Source organism: Lampetra planeri, chromosome 10 (genome assembly GCF_965212315.1).
Source record: "Lampetra planeri chromosome 10, kcLamPlan1.2.h2, whole genome shotgun sequence".
Taxonomy (NCBI): domain Eukaryota; kingdom Metazoa; phylum Chordata; class Hyperoartia; order Petromyzontiformes; family Petromyzontidae; genus Lampetra; species Lampetra planeri.
In genome coordinates, this window is record NC_136116.1 from 3,456,355 (window position 1) to 3,477,992 (window position 21,638).

The window sequence follows — 21,638 nt, forward strand, 5'->3', positions numbered from 1 at the left end:
GCACTGTACACGGTATGCGTCTTTAAAATGGTCACCAGTGAAAATTTATTGAAAAACAGTAACAGAAAATGCTCTCTCCAGGACCACACGTGCATAGAAAGTGACGTATTTTTTTGACGCAGTACGTGCAGTGAAAACTAGCTTAAAATCACATCACATCCTGGATTCGCTTTAACTCACAATAATCTCACACACAAATGTGGTAAATAATGCTCCAAGAATACAATTACACATGCAATTAACAGAAAACCATTTAGTCTTGCGCAATTATGCACGATAAAAAAAGCAGCACCCAACGCATGAATTAGCCAGTCTTGAATCAAAAAGAGCAGATATGCTGCAAACTTTATAAAGTGACCTCCAGCAGTTTGCTTATCCTCCTATTGCATAGTTTTCTGCCTCATCCTGTAGCTCTCCCTGATGCATTATTTAGGCTGTACCTGAAGCTCCTAAAAAGTGAAACTAAACGTCGGGCATCGCGCCGAACAACACGCGGTGCGACCCGAGACACAGGGTGGACACAGCTGGATTGCGTGTCCTCTTAAAAACACTACCCCTCTGTAAACAACTGTCGTCCTAAATACGTTGGCAATATTTTTGCCTGCAAAGAGGCGCTACCGGATTTGCAGCAGCCTCCAGGGGGCCTAAAGCAGTTGACAAACTCAACCTAAACGTGCCCTATCGGTAGCTAAGGTGTATTTCACAGTCTGATCCGTACACGAATGGGAGTCTGCCTGGGAATACCAGTCCATGTAGGTTCGGGCTCCGAGGTGGAACAATGGTCATCGCAGATTTCTCACGTTAGATTAAACCAGGGGTGGGGAACCTGTTTTCTGCCAAGGGCCATTTGGATATTTACAACATCATTCGCGGGCCATACAAAATTATCAACTTAAAAATTATCCCGTTATATTTGGTCAAACATTTAATTAACTCACCCCTAATGTGATGGCTGGAACTGCATCTCTTTGGCGAGGCCTGTGATGTTCGCTGGTATTGATGATGTTGCTACTCGAAACTGCTTTTCCAGGTTTGCTCCTAGATTTATTGAATTTCGAGTCCCGCCTGCGGTTGCCTTGGCAGGGCCACACCAAATGACTTCTCGGGCCTTATACGGCCCGCGGGCCGGACGTTCCCCTCCCCTGGAGGATTAAACAACTACAACTACTGCTTACAACTTTTACGAAAAAATAACGTGGAAATCTTGAACGATCTGTCCAACAAATTCAAGTGACTAGGTGTCGACGATGATTATTGGTCAGTACTAATGAGCCAGAGAGAAAGGGGGGGGTCATTAGTAGAGTTTTGGCAGCCACGACTTCATGTGGATAGGCACGGGATGAGTCACATTCGCTCCGCAGTCGAAGTAGCGGAAGTCGTCGACGGTCGACTTCTGTTGGTGGTTGTTCAACACATCCATGACAGCCGTCGTGCTACACAGGGTCAAGCAAAGAGAAAGACAAAGATCCGCCATATAGCCTTGAAAAAAACAGAGCGAGCACCTATGAAGGCCGGCACAACACACGATGGGGGCTAGGTGGCTAACAACATGCCCGGGCCACCTTTGTCTCCCTCGTGGTGATGTTTCCATGTGGCACCAGATACTCATTTAAGGCTGAACACACTGAGAGGAGGCACAGTGCTGGTCCGGGATAATCGTCACTGGCGTTAGTCACGAGTGGGAACTGAACTTGGATTGCGGGATTTCGCAGTGCAGCGTGCTAACCTTACATTACTGCCTCCACTTACCATGCACCAAAGATCCCCCGTGTAGCCTGTAACAGACTGTTGGGGCAAGTGCTGTTCACGAGCACCTATGAAGGCCGACACGGCACACGAGGGGGTGGGTGGCCAGCACCATGCCCTACCGCCTTTGTCTTCCAAGTGGCGATGTTTACACACCGCACCAGGTACTCATTTGAGGCCGAGTCGGCCTAGGGGTGGCCTAGGACCGGTTCAGATAATCGTCACCCGTGTTGGCCGTGAGCACTGAGCGCTAACCACGACACCACTGCTCCCCACCTCACTCACTCGAATCGGCGCACGCACTTATATTCAAGGCGAACACTGAGGAGTAATTTTAAACGGGTGACATTTCCACTTACTGCAGTTTGAAGAACACGTTGTGGACCTTGATTGTTGGCTTGGAGCAGTATTCACTGAAACGCAAGAATGGTGACGATCACACTCTCAGTATAGGTGTGCGTTTTGTGTACATAGGGCTACGAGGTTGCTCTAGGAGATGGCAGTATGGCAATGGATTATTGAATCCATCCGTGCTAAGCGCAGTGGTGGTGAGATGTTAACTACCTGGCCTAGTATACAGGAGGTTGTGGGTCCGATCCCAACCCTGATTCCCGCTGTATAAATTTGGAGTTTACACGTTCTCCCTCCGTGTTCGCGTGGATTTCTATCCGGGTCCTCCAGTTTTTCCCTCCACATTTAGAAACGCGCATTTAAGAGTATTTGGCTGCTATAAATGTCCACGTGGATAAGCCACTTCGTTGAGCTATTTCGTTGTGGCCAGGTCGCTACTGAAAAAGAGCTACAAGGTTTGGTTTAGTATGCGTGGTGGGGTTTCTCTGGACACTCTGCTGTCCTGCCACATGAAGCCAAACAACACTCGTTCATGAAATTGTGTAAACATCCCAAAGGTAGCAAGACCTTCCCGAAAAGAAGTCTTTAGATACTCGGCGATGCTCTGTTATGCATGATGGATTATATCATCCGTATTGTGTGCAAACAAAATATCAAAATATACTTACTATATCCCAAATATCGACAGAATAATGGATAGTCTTACCTAAACAAAAGAAACCAAGAGGTTAAGAGAAACAAAACAAAATCATACATTTGGTAAGCTACATTAGAACAATACCACACAGCCCTTGTTCCCGAAACAGTGTTTCGAAGCGAGTGTTGGAAATGTTGCGTGCGCTTCTTACTTGACCCTGGCTATGAGGCTTCACCACAAGGCCCTCGTCGAAGCAGGTTTTGTTCAGCACATTGTGACCAAACTCAATTTGAATGCACGTGCTGTAAAGGTCGATGGGGTAGTAGTTGCTGTTCTCAATGACGATGCTGGTCTGTGTGGGAAACAAAAGTTCCAATTCATCATCAACATCACCACCACCACCACCACAAATCACCAAATATCTCAATGCAAGTCCCTCCTGAATAAGCAATATTTCAAGAAACTTCTTTTAAAACCACGCTTTAATGAAAAGTACCATACTAGTAATGGAAGAACTCCACGACTCCAGGAAATGGCCCTGAAGCTTGCCATAACGTAAGGGACCGTTGTCAATTACAGCCAACGTGAGTTGAGCGTGGACAATTAGAGGCAAGCCGAAACATAACATATTAAAACATTTTTTTAAAATGTTTTATATTTTTTATGATAGAATATAGTATTGTCATCAGTATGACATAAGTATACCAAGTTTGCAGTCGATACCACATTGGGAAGTGGGTTAAAATTGAGTTACAAGATTTGAGGATACGACAACAACGACAACAACAACAGACAGAGTGAGTTAATAAAAAGCGAGTAAAAATGAGTCTGGAAAATGTGAGGCTTTCCAGGGTAAATAAAGGTAATTTTTCATACGAAGTTACATTTCTTATTTATGCTTACATACAGAACAAGATGAGAAAAAGTTCATTCCTTGCCCCCTTAGTAGCGTGTCTTCTAGACCAGTGTTTCTCAAATCCAAATTGTTAGGAAGTCACTGAAGCTATGCACTTTTCAATCTAGATGGAAAACGAATTTGTTCAGAATTGCATTTTGTGTTTAGTTTGTCCTTCCCCAGTACCTCCGATGTGCACGGTTGGCTACGTACGATGCGGTCTTCCATAACCCTCCGCCTTTTCGTGATTACCAATCTTTACTAGTCTTTACACCGACAGTCGTGCAATATTTTGCACGTCTATCCAAAACACGTTTATGTAAACAAAAGCACTGCCGAGGACACTCTCTGTAACCGAGAGACGACGGGGCAACGTACCGTTACGTTCATGATGACGGCATTGCCGTTCTCGCTGAAGAAGACATAGACAGACTCGATGTCCCCATTGCTCACGAGCACCGAGCGGGGAAACATGAAGAAGATGACCAGCCCCGACATCAAGAGGCAAGTGAGCATGGAGAGTAGGACGTACCGCAACCTGCAGGGCACGGGGATACATTCTCGTACGGCTGCCATCGCGCGCACGACTTGCCGCGGGACACCCCCCCCCCCCCCCCACCGAGCAGAAAAGAACCCGTGACGTGACCAGATCGATGGTAACGCGTTCGCAGATTGTCGCAAAAGTTTATTTTGCAGTTCGAATCCAACAGGTTGCCCCTGGTTAATACCGTGGGAGCATTCACCGTAAAATTGGTGCCATCTTCTTCACAGTGGATGTTAAAGATCCCGTGACTTCGTTCGAAAAGAGTATGCCAATGCATGCGTGGGGGCACCCGTGTTCAAATTTGAAAAACAATTACTTTCAAATTATTCAATTCAGATTCTATGTTGCAACCATCACCCCCTATTGGCAGATTTAATGCTCACTTGTTTGCCAATGCTGACAAGCGAGTCATCTCGTGCCACACAGGGACAGCTGCCACGTGGTGTAGGGTGCTTTGATATGTATGCCAAGACATTTAAGCACAACGTAAATGAAAAGATTGTATTTCAATATTGCATATTGCTTGAGTGTTTCCCCCCAGTTTATATCCTGATTTTGCAATCGGCCCCGCAGACGCGAATATAATATCCCTCTGAGATTCCTTCAAGTGACCTCTGAAACACGCGAAAGGGGGCAGCACTCTCGCACCTGCCCCGAAATGGAGAATAAATTTAATGTCAGTGAAATTTATATTTTTAATTCTCAAGAGCAAAATTTCTTGCCAAATTAAGCAATTGGTGACCAGGCTGAGGCTACCAACGCTCTCGCCTCTTAAGATCCTGGTTTAAGCACAGGCGGCTTCCTGGCACTGAACTCTGAGCCACCTCCGAATGCTTATAACACATTCCTGCGGAGGGAGCTGGTAGGAACGTTGGGTTGCTCGGTCAATGGCCAGGGTCAACGGCGGCGTGGTGTATTCCGCAAATATGCACGACTGTGAGGGCGGGCACAAGCCGGCGTGAGTAGGTTAAACGTTGAGTTATATAAGGGCACTACGGGGTGACCAGCCCCTCCCCACCCAGCCCCACCCCTCCCAACCCCCACCCAGCCCCTCCCTCCCCACCCAGCCCCTCCCCACCCTCCCCACCCAGCCCCTCCCCACCCTCCCCACCCAGCCCCTCCCTCCCCACCCAGCCCCTCCCTCCCTCCCCACCCAGCCCCTCCCTGCGTGGCGGACGGACACAATAATTCCCTGTGGGCTAGTGGAACCAGGTGGTTCCTACCAGTAAATTCAGACTTGGTCAACAATGCACCCGACTCGCGCGAGTGCGTGCAGAGTAGAATGTACATGCATTGAAGAAACATTCAGAGGCCCCACTGCTTAGAGAGAGAGCTGCTCGGTTGCGGCGGAGAAAGTATGCGATGCCGTGATGAGCAGGACTGAAAAGTGAACAAAAACATGAAAAACTAAACGATGAAGCTATTTTTTTATTTTACCATAAGGCCCACTGAGCTATATAGCTCTTTTTCAGAAGCGACATGGCCACAAATGATAGCCCAATGAAGTGGCTTATCACGTGGAAATGTATCACAGCCAAATAACTCGAAACGCACGTTTATAAATGTGGAGGGGAAAAAAAACGGAGGACCCGGATAAAAATCCACCTGACCACAGGGAGAACATGCAAACTCCAAATATACAGCAGGCGTCAAGGGTCACGATCGAACCCACGACCTCCTCTATACCAGACGAGGTAGTTAACATCAACCACCAGTCAATGTGCTGGACGTGAGGTTAGGGTTAGAGTAATGGCAAGTGAGCATTAGCGGACGATTGGCTAGTTTGTTAGAGTTAGGGATCACACTTATTGCCAAATTTGGATTTTTATGGGTTAGCTTCTTCGTCTTGGGAGGTCCGGCGCTCTTACGTTTTGCTTGGCGTCAAGCGATGGTCATTGAGTGGAATCAGTGCCACCAGCCTGTTCGCCTCGTCTGCCATTGCACAGGGGACACGGGAGAGATGGGAGAGACATACAGGGGGGATATTGCGTAGTGCACCATAGGGCACTGTCAATGCACTTTTAATGCAACTCACTCGTACACATGATAGACGGAAAATGCCCCGACGCTTGAGAGCTCAAAAGAACCTTTGGTCTTTTAAAATAAATATTCAGTCTTTTCCCCCCCAAATTTGATCAGAATTGTGCTATCAGAGTCATGGAATGATACGGAGAATCCATTTGGATATCTCACGCAGCAGTGCGACCCTTTGTGATAGTACGGCCCACGGAGGTGGACATCACAGAGCTATTTCTGATGTCCCTTTAAGTGGCATCTGGTCCAAACAGGAAGGACGAAGCACTTTCAACCACAGGGAGAAATATTTGTTGCATTAGAGTCAAACTGATATTTAAAAATTTTAAATTGTTTAAATTTTCTGAACGAAGTGCAAAACCAAATGTAATGTGACCGAAGTGTTTTTTTTCTTCTTCGTACGTGCAATCATTGGTGACCAGGCTGAGGCCATCAATTCGCTACACTTTGTCATACTTGTTGTACCCTGATGACAACAAAACCCATCAAAAGAGAATAAAATATAGCGCAGGCCGGAAAACCACGAGTATCAAACAACACACAGAAACGAGTACCAAAATCATTCATCCTTTGTCACATTGTGCAAAAAACCATGAGCAGTTGCCAAAGTACTGGACTGTTATCCAACAGGCAGGAATCTCACCTCTGGGAACGCGGCCAGTGCCTCGGCACGTGGGGCAGTTGTTAATGCACGCGTAGCTGTGCCTGGGCAATCTGCCCAGCAGCGCCGACTTCTCACTAGCATGAGCGTTGCCCTCCTCGACCTCCATCCTTTTCCCGGGGAAGTACTACGCCCTCAGCGAGACGCGGCCGATAGAGGGGCACCACCCCCACCGCTGGGCTTCACGCAGGTTCAATTTGCTGACCTGGATGTACACGCAGGAGCGGTGGGTGCAGTGGTTAGCGCACTGCGACTCGAGTTTGATTCATAGCCATGGCCGACAGGTGCGGAAAGTGATGCAAGATTCAGTCCTGCTGCCTCGCTCCTTACCCTTCACACAATCCACACTTACCAGTGGCCCGAGTTCGATACCTGGCCAAGATACGTATCAGTGGTGATTTCTGAAGCAGTCCTAGCCCTGCACTAACTCACACTGGCGAGCATTGTGAAGTAAGTGTGTTTGTAGCTAAACACAACATATTTAAACTACGGGCGTGTCTCACTTAACGAGCATGATACGTTCCGCGAAAATTGGTCAGCAAGCGAAAACTCGACAAACGACCGTCGTTTTCCCGGTGACTGCCGTGTTGAAAGCTGGGCTCCGTGTCACGCCCAAAATGTTCTGCTCTTGGTAATTTTTTTACGTAAGAAATAAACAGCGCTATGATTTTAAAATAAAGTAATACATCAAATGTAACCCCAAACATCAAGAACCACAGTGCAAGATCCCCTGTGCAGCCTCAACAGACTTATGGCAAGTGCTGTTAGCGAGCACCTATTAAGGCCGGTACGGCACACGAGGGGGTGGGTGGCCAGCACCACGCCCGGCCGCCTTTGTCTCCCCAGTGGCGATGTTTAACACACCACACAAAAGTACTCATTTGAGGCAGAGTCGTCCTAGGGGAGGCCCAGAACCGGTACAGTTAATCGTCACTGGTGTTGGCCGCGAGCGGGAATCGAACCCGAGTCGCCGGGTTCGTAGCGCAGCGTAGCGCTAACCACTGCACCACCGCTCCCGGCACCCACCCAGCCACCCATGATAAGAAGCCATGGAGGGGGGGTTAACCCAAATGCGTAGTTTGCGTATGGGGGTCTACTGACAACGTACGCATAGGAAACGGGGGGGGGGGGGGGTGAAGCCTCGATAATAATTTGTCTACATTGGCCTTCAAATGAGTTAGTCTGGCGGTGGACTATCTGTTTTCTTAAACACGTCAATATTATTAATCCTTGATCGTTTCTGCGTGGATAAAATATCGGCCGTTCTATAGAATTCGGGGGGGGGGGGGGGCGTCAAGTGTACGTACGTAGGTAGGGGGGGGGTCAAGTTGACAGATTTTTTGCGTTCGTACTCAATGGATGGCCCCTGACACGCGCTTCATGCAGCACAGCTGGTAAACAAACTGGCGGGCCGCAGTGCGCCCCCTGCCGTCAGGGGAAGCATATGTATGGGTCGATCTCCGCTCGATAAGCGAACATTTTGCTCGTTTAGCAAACAAATTGGCTATAAATTTAAATTGCTCGTTCTAGAGAATTCTCGTATAAAAGAACGCTGGTTAGACGAGACACGTCTGTATTGTGTTTACCAGGTGAAGCCCACTGAGCTACGGTGTCTCTCTCTATAGGCCTCTAAACTACGTGTCTCTTGCGTCTCTCCGTGTCTCGACCTTGTTCACGTATCACAAACATCACCGCACTGGGTTAACATTTGTGCGTCTCCGACCTTCAACTACTGCCTCGCATCCGCGAGGCCAAAGCAGACTACAGGAGGAGGATTGAGGAACGCCTGGACAGTAACGACAGCAGGCAGGTGTGGCAGGGAGTCCAGCACCTCACCAACTACAGGGCCAACCGCGGAGCTGCTGATGGTGACACCGCTCTGGCAGAGGAGTTGAACCTCTTCTTTGCCCGCTTTGAGGTGACACCACAAGGGACAGCATCACCAAACCTCACGGTCCACAGCAGCTTAAACCTCACAGTAGAGGAGCATGAGGTGAGGCGCACGCTGCGGGCCGTCAACCCGAGGAAGGCTGCGGGACCTGATGGCGTCCCGGGACGTGTGCTGAGGGACTGTGCTGACGAGCTGGCTGGAGTCTGCACAAGGATTTTCAACCTGTCTCTGGAACAGTCCACTGTACCACCCTGCCTAAAGTCCTCCACCATAGTCCCCCTGCCCAAAAAAACCCACATTTCCAGCTACAACGACTACCGGCCAGTAGCACTCACGCCAGTGGTGATGAAGTGCTTTGAAAAACTGGTCCGGAGTCACATCATAGGAAGCTTGCCCCGAAACCGTAACCCCCACCAGTTTGCCTACAGAGCGAACCGATCCACGGAGGACGCCGTGGCCACAGCAGCACTACATGCTGCACTGTCACACCTGGAGCAGCAGGGGAGCTGTGTGCGGATGCTCTTCGTGGATTACAGTTCTGCGTTCAACACCATCCTCCCACACAAACTGGTGGAAAAACTGGGCGACCTGGGGATTCCACATTCCACCTGCATGTGGATACATAGTTTCCTCTCGGGCCGCAGACAGAGGGTCAGAGTGGGCCGTCATACATCCACAGCCCTGAGCCTCAGTACCGGCTCCCCCCAGGGCTGTGTACTGAGCCCCCTGCTCTACTCCCTCTACACACATGACTGTGCCGCCGTCCACCATAGCAACACCATTGTGAAGTTTGCTGATGACACCACAGTGGTGGGGCTCATCTCTGGGGGGGATGAGTCTGCCTACAGGGACGAGGTGGAGCGGCTGACAGCATACTGCAGGGGCAACAACCTGCTCCTTAACACCGCAAAGACCAAGGAGCTCATAATAGACTACAGGAGAAAGAAAACGGACACTCCACCACTAATCATCAGCGGGGACTGTGTGGAGAGGGTGGCAGACTTCTGCTTCCTGGGAGTCCACATTGGGGAGGGCCTGACCTGGAGCGCCAACAGCACTGAGCTTCTGAAAAAGGCCCAGCAGAGACTTTACTTCCTGAGAATCCTCAGGAATAATAACATCACACAGAAACTGCTGGTGTCCTTCTACCGAGCCTCCATCGAGAGTATTCTTACATACTGCATCTGTGTATGGTACACCAGCTGCACAGTGGCTCAGAGGAAAGCGCTCCAGAGGGTCATCAACACAGCCCAAAAGATCGCTGGCTGCCATCTCCCCACACTGGAAGAACTACACAGTTCACGTTGCATCAAAAAAGCACAGAACATTATAAAGGACTCTTCTCACCCTGGACACTCACTGTTTGAGCTGTTGCCATCAGGCAGACGATTCAGATCAGTCAAAACAAGGACAAACAGATTCAAACAGAGCTTTTATCCTACAGCGATCACCACACTCAATAATGCTAATTAATTATTAAGTAATAGTGTTTACAATTGAATGTGAAATAGAGATGTGCAATGACAAAATGTAACCTTATGTGGGTATGTGGGTATACTTGGGCTGTTTTTATATATAGTATAAATTGATTATCTTTCATTTAATTTTTATTTTTATTTTCTTGTTTTATTTAATTTAAATTTATGAATGATGCCCTGACTGGTGAGCATTTTAAATTTCGTTGTACTGGTGACAATGACACTAAACGATCTATCTATCTATCTACTTTTCACACGCTTTCTTTTAATTTACTCTGCCTGTTGTTGTTGTCGTTGTTGTTGTATCCTCAAATCTTGTAACTCATTTTAACCCACTTCCCAATGTGGTATCGACTGCAAACTTGGTATAGTAGTAGGGGTTTACCCTATAAACTGGTACAAAACTGACACCTTTATACAAGGCATCATGTTTGCAATAACAGCAACACAAGCAGTCAAAATGCAAACAAAAAGAAACAACTCTGATAATGGTAATGATGCACTGTCCTTGAAGTTGATTGGTCCACACCCGAGACAGCTTTCCTTAGAGTCTAGTCTCCATTGGTGTTGGACCAGATGACGCCATAAGGCGTCATCTGGTCTTTTCGCGTCATCTGGTCCAACATCAATGGAAACTAGGCTCTAAGGAAAGCTGTCTCGGGTGTGGACCAATCAACTTCAAGGACAGTGCATATCATTAACATTATCAGAGTTGTTTCTTTTTGTTTGCATTTTGACTGCTTGTGTTGCGGTTATTGCAAACATGATGCCTTGTATAAAGGTGTCAGTTTTGTACCAGTTTAAAGGGTAAAAACCTACTACTATATTTTGCCACTGGTAAAGGAGGTCTCATAGTGTAAACTTGGTATACTTATGTCATACTGATGACAATACTATTTTCTATCATAAACAATATATTTTTTTTTATATGTTATGTTTCTGCTTGGGTCAAATTGTACACAATCAACTGACGTTGGCTGTAATTGGCCATGGTCCCTTACGTTATAGCAAGCTTCGGGGCCACTTCCTGAAGTTCTGCCATTACTAGTACATTTAATAAAAGCGTGTTTTTTTTAAAGTTGTTTTAAATATTACTTATTGTCGAGACAGCTCTGCGAGTGTGCATCAACAATGTAACATTATACCATGTGTTACGTACACCTGCCCAGCATGTGCAGGGTTCATGTCTACTTCAGTATCACAAATATTAGGCCAGTGTCAACTCAATCGGCGGTAGCTTCTGTCCGAACATAACCCATGTGGTGGAGGAACGTGTTGCAGCTGTGTGGTGTTCATGTTCACAAGTTCTCCAGAGTAGAATGAGGAACGCCTTCAATGGGATTGCAACAAATGTTTTTTTTTGTACCAAACAGAGTTTGACCTTTAAAGCAGCATGTACATATTTGCTGTCTGAATTCCTTTTTTTAAGAGCAAGGCAGGGGGTGTGTGTTTGAGTCAGGTTTTCAAGACTGGCAACTGAGTAACATAAGGCAACCACGAAATCCACTAAAAATGAATCTATAATGGAATTGGCAAAAACATGACTCTAAAGTGGAAACATCGTTGGAAGAAGACTCAGTGAAGTCCTCATCGATAAAAAAAATGTTCCCTTTTATATTACCATTATTGCCTACGATTATGCATGACAGCGAGGGATGGTAACAGCTTTGAGAGACTTTTACCCAACAATAGATGGATCGTGGCTTCTATTGTTGTGGAGAAACAGCATTCTCTGGGAAGCCTTGGCGAGTCGCGAACGAGACCAGTTAAATGTGATGACAATACTGATGTATATCTACTTCTAAATACACATACTCTTGTATATTTATGGGGACCCCTTTTGCCAGGAATGTATCTAAAATGATGCAAATTTAAGAATAGGTTGTTTACCATACTCTTTGGTTCTTTCGGTAAAGTCACGTAGGCAGAAAATAAAATAAATAAACTAATTTGCACGAAACATTCTTAAAATGTTTTGTTTATTTTATTTTTTTACCCACATGACTTTACCGAAAAAACCAACCAGTATGGATTCCTGCAGGTCACGAAAGCTTCAAATCAAGGTTGTTTACCCTTTCTGGAATAAAAGAGGTTACTAAGTTCAAACACCAAACAGGAACCTTTTTCAAGGCATCAAGTCTGCATTAACCATACAGAGTACATGTGGCGAAACATGCAATCAAACATGCTCTGATAATTATCAGGACATGTTTATAATATATGCATTGTTTTGCCACAAGTATGTGTGGTTAACGCAGACTTGAAGCCTTGTAAAAGGTATACATACTTGTAATTATTCACATGTAAGTGATCTGCGAGCCATCCTCACGCACTCGCACCACGCAGACATGAAATCTTCGCACTCAGCATAGCACGCACCCATCACACGCACGGGTTAAAGGGCACTGACGTCACACGGACCCGGCGTGCTGTAGATGCTACGAGACGCATGTTCGTGGTTGGTTTTGGGACCGAGTGTGGCTGTGGGTTGAAGAATAAACCAGTGCGTAAACTAGTATCCGACTCCTCTTCACACACATGATGCTGTGAAGAAGGGCTATTGCCAGAAACGTCTCCCGATTTTTTTTGCTTCTTGAAAGGCAATGTTGTTGACGAGTGTGTCGAGACACGATGGGTATGACGAAGCATCATCACATGTGTTTGTGTAGCAGTGCGGCACGACACGTGGAAGGAGAATGAAGATTGACCCTTGCCCATTACGGGGCACACTCTTTGACCGTGTGCGTGTGTACCTGTGTGTCTGTGTGTGATTATCTGAACCGGTCCCGGGCCTCCCCTAGGTCAACTCAGCCTCAAATGAGTACCTGGTGCGGTGTGTAAACATCGCCACTAGGGAGACAAAGACGCTCGGGCGTGGAGCTGGCCACCCACCCCCTCGTGTACCGTTCCGGCCTTCATAGGTGCTCGCTAACAGCACTTGCCCCTACAGTCTGTTAAGACTATACGGGGGATCTTAGTATTTGTGGTGCTGGTCTCTGTAATACATAACCAGTACACGGTGCATTCGATACCGATGTGCAGATAAAAAAGCAAGCTCACGCGGTGCTCACAAAAACACAGCGAAAGACAAAACAAAAATACATCTATAGAGTTGATTTTTTCATGATACACAAAAAAATATATTACCAATTATTCGTCTTAAAAAAAAACGTGCCTGCCCACTATCCTGTTCTTGTGTACGGCAGTGTGTTTCGGGAGATACATGCCAATGCCGAGGTATCATAGCCACCACGACAAGAGGGCTTGAGCAGAGAAATTAAGAAGGCTTCGTGTAGTTTTGCCAATTCCTCATCTTCCTCGGCGTTGGCGGAGCGTAAAACTACGGTAGAGTTAAGAGCCTTCCAAACACGAGTCTCCCACTGGGTTGGTGATGACAGGGCATCTGAAATAATCCGAAGAGTCATTTATTTGGTGGCAGTAAAATTGGCTCCGACTACCATTTTCTCGCAGTCCTGGCCAGCAGGACCTGCCTGACTCGACACGTTTTCCAACTCTTTGCATTACAAGTTTCATTTTCGTGCATACATTTTCGATCACAGTCTCGGCATGATGTCAATGATTAAGATAACCCTCCAATACCCGACAGAGCCGTCATAAAACAAACTCATAAAACACTGGGGAAGGTTAAAGCAAACATCTCAACAGCATCGTCCTAAACAAAAACACGTAATGAGACGTTGTGAGGCTTTCTTGGACACGTTTGTTTTATTCTATGTAACGCTTCGCAGATAAATAAACACGCTCGTTTGGCTCCGTAATTAGTGGATTGTGCTTTTGTTTTAACAAGTCACTTGGAACACACCTAACCATTATCGCGGCGAGTGATGTCTGAACCCCTAACGCGCCCTTCTTAACCCTTCCCCCACAACATCTTCACCAAATCCGCCCTGACCGGAATGGCGAACTCTGCTCGAGGTCAAACAAAGAGGGCCCCGTGGCCATCAACCGGCGCGTAACAATTGGAGAGCGAACAACACGCCGACCGCCGCTGCGCGGCTTAGGGAGTTTCATGCGACGGAGCTAACGATCTTATTCTGCACCGGCAAAACGGAGATATTGTCTCGACAACAACAAAAACGTCGCGATAGCAAAACGGCAAATACAAAAGGGGTGGTGGCCTCGCGAGCCAATGTTTAAAGCCATACACAAACATTCGCCGTGGAGTGAATACTTACATGGCGTTGGTTAGCCGCTTCCTCGGCTCACCAGCTATGCTTGCTGCCGCTTGAATCTCCCAAATGTTCAGCTATCTTGGCACGCCGAGGTTGCGTGTGTGTACCTCTGTGTGACCCCCACACAAAGAACGCTGGGGGAGTGTTACTAACGTCCAGGCAGGCGCGCGTGCGCGCAGGAATAACGCCAACTCACAAACACGAAAGGCAAAGGTCCCCGGATAGCTCACGAAGAGGGATGGAGGAGGAGGAGGGGTGGGACAACAACGCTCACGCCGTGCGCAACTCTGGGACTGTACTCGTGAACCATTTCCTGTGAACCGAAGCGGAAATGTAACCCGCGGCCTCGAAGCCACCGATCTTATCACGTGCCGAGCGGCGCTTTGTTGGTGTGTGTGCCAACATCATCGAACCCCACCCCCGTGCCGAGCGGTGACTTAGTGTCAGCACTTCAACTGCGGAAGAATTTTCTTCTGCTCACTCAGAGATCACAGAGGGGCTCGGTGATATTGCTGCTCAGGCTGCATGCAAACGTGAGGGCTCAATCCAGTAGCTCAGTTCTAAGTAATTTAAAGGGCCAATTGAGGAACTCGGTTCTAAGTAATTTAAAGGGTCTCACAAGGAAGCCCATTGAAGTGTTAAGCACGCTTTCGTTTAAAGAAGTGAATGCGTTATTTTCAGTCACGTTGGGCAACCTTTAAGTAATGGCCGGGCATCTTTGCTATATCCGCTTTGCAACACATACATAAAACAATGTATTCTGGCTAACCATGTAGAATTATCATTTACTGTAGTGTGTGGGTAGCCAACACTCCAGAAATAATAAAATAATAAAAACAACACTCCACCACACGGTGGCCTTGTTCATGCGGTGCTGTATTTTTAAACGTGGAACCGGAGAGAGAACTGTTACACACAGAACACAGTTAGTCGTGTGACCCAAAGCAGACGCCCAATACAATGTTAACGTTGTGTCTTCAGTGGCTATTACGGAGCCATCCGTTCGTAAGCCTTTAGTTTCGACACCATAGAAGCAATATTCTTGGTTCTTTCGGTAAAGTCACGTAGAAGAGAAATAATAAAATAAAAATACATAGAACATACACCATAGAAGCTTATTAAGACAATACGAAACCTGTTGCAAGATCCGTTGTTAAATATCTTGTATTTCATCTTGACAAAGTCACTTATGTGCATACCTTTTTTGCCAATTCACTGCTGGAGGAGATCCTATCCATGCAGTTATTTGACCCATTCAATTTGGAAGGCCAATGGAAGTGATATTGTATGTTTATAAACATTAACTAATCGGCAGATTGCACCTTAATATGTATTGGGGACCGCAAAGCTTGTCAGAATGATACGCCACTTAGTTGAGCTATCATTTGTGGCCAGGTCGCTTTTGAACAAGAAGTTAACGCCACGGTGGGCGTTGTCTGGTATGATGGGGATGGATTAGTTTTATTTGTATCTGTTTGGGTGATTTGTTTACCATTTTTGTACTTTGAACTCCTACCATGTTTTTGTTTGTATTGTCGTAACGTTCTTACCCTGTGCCCCTGTGGAAAAGAGCGTTATAGCTCATCGGATTCCTCCTCCTGAAGTATTATAAGACAGATTCTGATTTGCTGGCGCGCAAGCTCACACTGTGCGGCTGCCTTCCTGCTCGGCCGTGGCTCCTGCTGGCTCCTAGATGTGGTCCTCTCTGTCGACGGCAGTGAGCAAATACTGCGGCAAGCTGATAGTTGAACATTATTAGTTTAAAGAAAATATATATACCAATTTGGTTCATTTACTGCTTTTCAATCAACCAACTTCAGGCGCAGTGGTGCACAAATAATGCACGCAGCAATGTGATGAAAAGCCATCCTTGACGGCACCAATGAGAGACAGCTTGAGATGTCGCTTGTCACCACCTCAAACACAACTGAGACACGTTCCGTGCCACGATCGTTTTGCTGATTCAATTCAATGACCCATCCGGAATTACCATGCACTGCGTAACGAAACTCCAAGGTGCTTTGCCATCACGTGACATTAGCATTCAGCTGCAGCGGTCTCTCCACGGTAACGCGAAACGATCTACAAACTTGAAAATCAATCCAATGCAGAGCAATTCAGAGTCTTCAAACCGAGATTCCAACGAATGTCAACACTGCCAATATCGACACGCGTGTGGAAAAGTACAGTAAAACCTTGGATTGCGACTACTGTAACTTGGTCTGCGAGTGTTTTGCAAGACGAGCAAAAATTGTAATTAAATAATAATTTGATAAACGAGCGAGGTTTTGCAATACGAGTAGTACGTGTATACGCTTTGTCTGCCGAGCGTCACGTGATCACAACTGATATACGAGTGCTTTGATATAAGAGTGCTTTGGATTACAAGCACGTTTCCGGGAACGATTTATGCTCGCAATCCAAGGTTTTACTGTACATGTTTTTACGGTGTGAAATGAGACCCACCTGTTTGCCATGATAGAAGACACAGCATCAGGAATAGCTGTGTACATATTCGTGTTACCAGACGTTCACTGTAATTGCTAACCTTGTTTATACTGCATTCGACGTATGTCCAAGGAAATTATATTGCCATCGCCATGATAATTTAATGTAATAATACTACTACCGTATAGTATTCTTGGTTCTTTCGGTAAAGTGACGTAGAAGGGAAATAATAAAATAATACAAATATAAAACAATAAAATTCTCGCGATTTTTTTTCTAATTTTCTTGATGTGGATTTCAAACCTGATGATGATTGCTTGTGTTGCAGTCGAAACGTCGTGAGAATTTGATTGTTTTATATTTTTATTATTTTATTATTTCCCTTCTACGTGACTTTACCGAAAGGCCAAGAATATGAATCCCTGCAGTCACGAAAGCTTTAAATCTAAAATTTACTGTATAGTAGTAGTTGAATAATTATTTCCAGAGCAAGTAGCCAGAAACTATCCTCAGCCCGGGCCTTATCCAGATGATTCCGTCCTTAAACCGTAGGTGGCGCTGCAAAAGTTCAGATGATGGGATCATCATCCCCCCTTGCAACTGCACACGACCCGGAGCCATGAAGGTAAACATAGCATGAAGACAGCGTTCAGGCTGGCGTAACAACAATGCTTGAATACAATCCCCTTTGTCAATCTACTGCTGGATGAAAGCCCCCACCCCGTGCCGATCGCGACGGGGTTGTTTGGCCATTCTTCACTGCGGGGGTCAACGCGTTTTGGAGAAGAGGGAACCGAGAAAAGATGTGCTTCTGTAGTATACAACTCGCCGAACTGATGCTTAAAAGGGCCGTCCATAAATGACGTCACGCAATTTTGGACTATTTTGCCCCCCCCCCCTCGTCACACGGCGTCACAAAAAGCTCTGCACCCCCGCCCCAAATAAAACATCCTTCAAATCGCTTTGAACTATTGTCATTGTAGTGCGTATTTAATGTGGCGTTGCACTCTGATGATGTAGGAGAACAGGTCCCTGCGGGGTGGGCTGGTAGGAACGAATAACCAAATAATATAAACATCATGTATTATTACACTTGTTTAGACAGGAAAGCCTCACTGAGTGTAAAGGTTTTTGTAGTGTCCTGCCAAGTGTTTGCAGTAGGGGGCGATGTTGCTACACCTAATCGGACGATACGAAGGGAGAGTTTGAGGCCTAGTTCTAGGCTTTAGGCCTAGCTGTAGGCTTTAGGCTGATGTGAGTTAATTTTTAATTTAAATGTTTTAATTATTAATGTCAAAGCTTTAAATGTAAATGTTTCTATTTAAAAACATCAGGGAATGTAACATTGTTAAACATTAACTCCCTTTCACACACGCGGGGGTACGATACGGAGGGAAAGTTTGAGGCCTAGTTCTAGGCTTTAGGCCTAGCTGTAGGCTTTAGGCCGCTGTGAGTTAATTTTTAATTTAAATGTTTTAATTAAAAACTATCTCAGGGAATGAGTTAATTTTTAATTTAAATGTTTTAATTAAAAACTATCTCAGGGAATAAAAAAACTATCTCAGGGAATTACACACACGCGGGGGTACGATACGGAGGGAAAGTTTGAGGCCTAATTCTAGGCTTTAGGCCTAGCTGTAGGCTTTAGGCCGCTGTGAGTTAATTTTTAATTTAAATGTTTTAATTAAAAACTATCTCAGGGAATGAGTTAATTTTTAATTTAAATGTTTTAATTAAAAACTATCTCAGGGAATAAAAAAACTATCTCAGGGAATTACACACACGCGGGGGTACGATACGAAGGGAGAGTTTGAGGCCTAGTTCTAGGCTTTAGGCCTAGCTGTAGGCTTTAGGCCGCTGTGAGTTAATTTTTAATTTAAATGTTTTAATTAAAAACTATCTCAGGGAATGAGTTAATTTTTAATTTAAATGTTTTAATTAAAAACTATCTCAGGGAATAAAAAAACTATCTCAGGGAATTATAAGGGAATGTTACACTTGGTTAGCCAGGAAAGCCTCACTGAGTCTAAAGGTTTTTGTAGGGTCCTGCCAAGTGTTTGCAGTAGGGGGCGATGTTGCTACACCTAATCGGACATCGGACGGACAGACGGACGATATAATCTATTGTAGGCTGGTTCACTTCGTTCCTACCAGTAAAACATGTATTAAAAAGTCTATTTAATTAAGCAGAACGTGTTGTCTATCTATATATATAAAATCGCAAATCTGTCTGTCTGTCTGTGTGTGTGTCTGTGTGTCGCCGGACCATACGCAGTTTCATTGGACGAAATGTGAGGGATTTGCGAGACACGATTGGTCCGTTTGGTTTTCCACGGCGGTTGCCCCTGGCAAAGGCTAGCGACGCATTCGCTGCGGGGTGGACGCCATTTTTAATTCCCGTTAAAAATATGCGCACGCATTAACACGCGACTCTGAGGTAAATTCATCAAAGTTTCACGTCCTCTTCACTCCCCCCCCCACCCCAATGTGTGCAATTACTATTATAGGGTCGGTAGATAATACAATTATAGCGATTAGACAGTATTATTGTAGCACGGGGGGGGGTAACGGCCCCAGTACCCAGCCTCAGCCGGGTGGGCAATTTAGGCGAGGCCGGAGGCTCTGCACGGTACTAGGCCTCGACACCCCACCACACTATAGGCCGTACATATTACTGCACAGCGGCCCAGGAGATCGTGGCTGGGGGGGGGGCAGGGGTAGCAGCCCATCTGTGTATATATGTAAGGTTATTAAGAAATATATTTTTCACCCGGGCAACGCCGGGTACTTCTGCTAGTATTTATTTAAAGTTGCGCATTTTGATGTGACGTCACATTTCTCAAACCCTCCCCCCTCGTCACACATCGTGACGAATGTCTGACCCCCCACCCCCCTAGGTGCGTGACGTCATTTATGGACGGCCCCGATAGCCGTGACACAGAACGCTACTTGGAGTGGCCGGGCTCAGACGCCAGTGGGCTGACTGTCGTACCAAATGGATTTCTCTCTTTCGTCATTTTCAACCGTCTTTCTGACTTCATCTTTGCTTCATTGTTTAACTATTTCCCGCCTTGTTATGCATAGCGCCATGAGAACGATCGCTGAAGGGCGCCTTTAAACATTTCAGTTATTATTATTATTCACCTCGTACGTAACGAGAGCGCTGAAATGAATGACCACGCGTTCAAATAAAGCATTTTGTTGTCATTCAAGAAGCCTCTTCCAACTCGTGTCGGACAGGCCCGGAACACACAACCCTGGGTTGCACTTATACCTCAAGACTCAGGGTGGGGAACCTTTTTTCTGCCAAGGGACATTTGGATTTTTATACAAATTTATTTATACAAAATTATCAACTTAAAAATTAGCCCGTTATATTTGGTCAAACATTTAATTAACTCACCCCTAATGTGATGGCTGGAACTGCTTCTCTTTGGCGAGGCGTGTGATGTTCGCTGGTATTGATGATGTTGCTGCTACTCGCAACTGCTTTTCCAGGTTTGCTCCTAGATTGATTGAATTTCGAGTCCCGCCTGCGGTTGCCTTGGCAGGGCCACACCAAATGACTTCGCGGGCCTCATACGGCTCGCGGGCCGGACGTTCCCCACCCAGTATAGTCCAGAACATGTGTTTGGGTGTTTTTAAATCCTTTATATTAAGTTCACTTGCTTGCTTGCTTGCGCGCTTACGACCGTGCAAATCTTTCGGTCGTTTTTTAACCAACTTCCCGTGATCCTATCGAGCTGACATTTTGCACACTGACTCGTTGTGCGTGACAATTTATTTTCGTAAAAAAAAAATTCCAAAATTTTTTAGGAAAAAAAAAATTCACTAACACAATCATATATTTTTCCTAAACACAGAAAATTATTCAAGAAAACAACAAAAATGTACAATATAAACAATCATACAAAAACTGATAACCTTATAATCCTTATACACGACTTTCCTTATATTTAATTTAAAATACCAATGTGATAAAAATGAAACTCTTACTCAAGAAAAACAGAAATGAATAATAAAATAAAACCGATGCCACGCATATAAAGGATTTATAGTGAAAAACTTTGTTTTTACGGGTTACAATTTTTTCTTCTTATTCTTCTTCTCCTGTCGTGTTCTGCTTCTGGCTCGCCACAAGAGTGCGCTGCAGGGCCTCTTTCTCGCGCTCAAAGCGCTGCGCTTGAGACGCGTTCAGGCCAACTCACAATGCTGCGTTACCACGACCACTTAAAAAGCGGGCCAGTCTGATTGGCAACACCCGTGCCAATTTGATGGTTCGGCCCGGATATCAGTCGCCCTCACGCGGCCAAGTCATCTCCTACCGAGCCGGGCAGGCCAATTGTTGTTGGCCACCACGGTTCGCTTTGTCGCTAGGGGCTACACCACCACCCCCCCACCTCCCGTCTGTCCGGAGAGAGAACGCCACTGACTGTGCGCCTGGGGTTGCATTTGACACGGACTCGCAGCCGTGACCAGCGGCATCGCGTGTCGGTCAGATGTCAAATGCTGCTGGCGCGGCAAGGCCTGTGTTCTTCCGTATGTAACAGCTCCTAATTGTATCGGGGGCGCAACGCTTGAGCGACTTCTATTGTAGCCACAATGTCCTTTATACGGGTTGGAGCGGTGGTGCAGTGGCCAGCGCACTGTGCTTTGGACCTGTCGACTCGACTATTGGATTGTTTATCCAGGTCCTACTGCATTGGGATGCTTAGCGCCAAACTGTTGAGCAAGTTTTGAAGGTTCTTAAACAACGTGAT

General features: G+C 46.1%; 1 protein-coding gene across 1 annotated transcript; it reads right to left on the reverse strand.

Annotated features, from left to right (window-relative positions):
• Nucleotides 1–21: 21 nt before the first annotated feature.
• LOC144720856 (transmembrane protein 106B-like) lies at nt 22–14,847 on the reverse strand. The gene is made up of 8 exons (XM_078597948.1): nt 14,434–14,847; nt 6,851–7,073; nt 6,042–6,105; nt 4,008–4,167; nt 2,946–3,086; nt 2,766–2,803; nt 2,106–2,159; nt 22–1,433 (listed from the first exon to the last, which is right to left on the reverse strand). The coding sequence occupies exons 2-8, from the start codon at nt 6,975–6,977 to the stop codon at nt 1,295–1,297; spliced, it is 723 nt and encodes a 240-aa protein (XP_078454074.1). The 5' UTR covers nt 6,978–7,073; nt 14,434–14,847; the 3' UTR covers nt 22–1,294.
• Nucleotides 14,848–21,638: the final 6,791 nt, after the last annotated feature.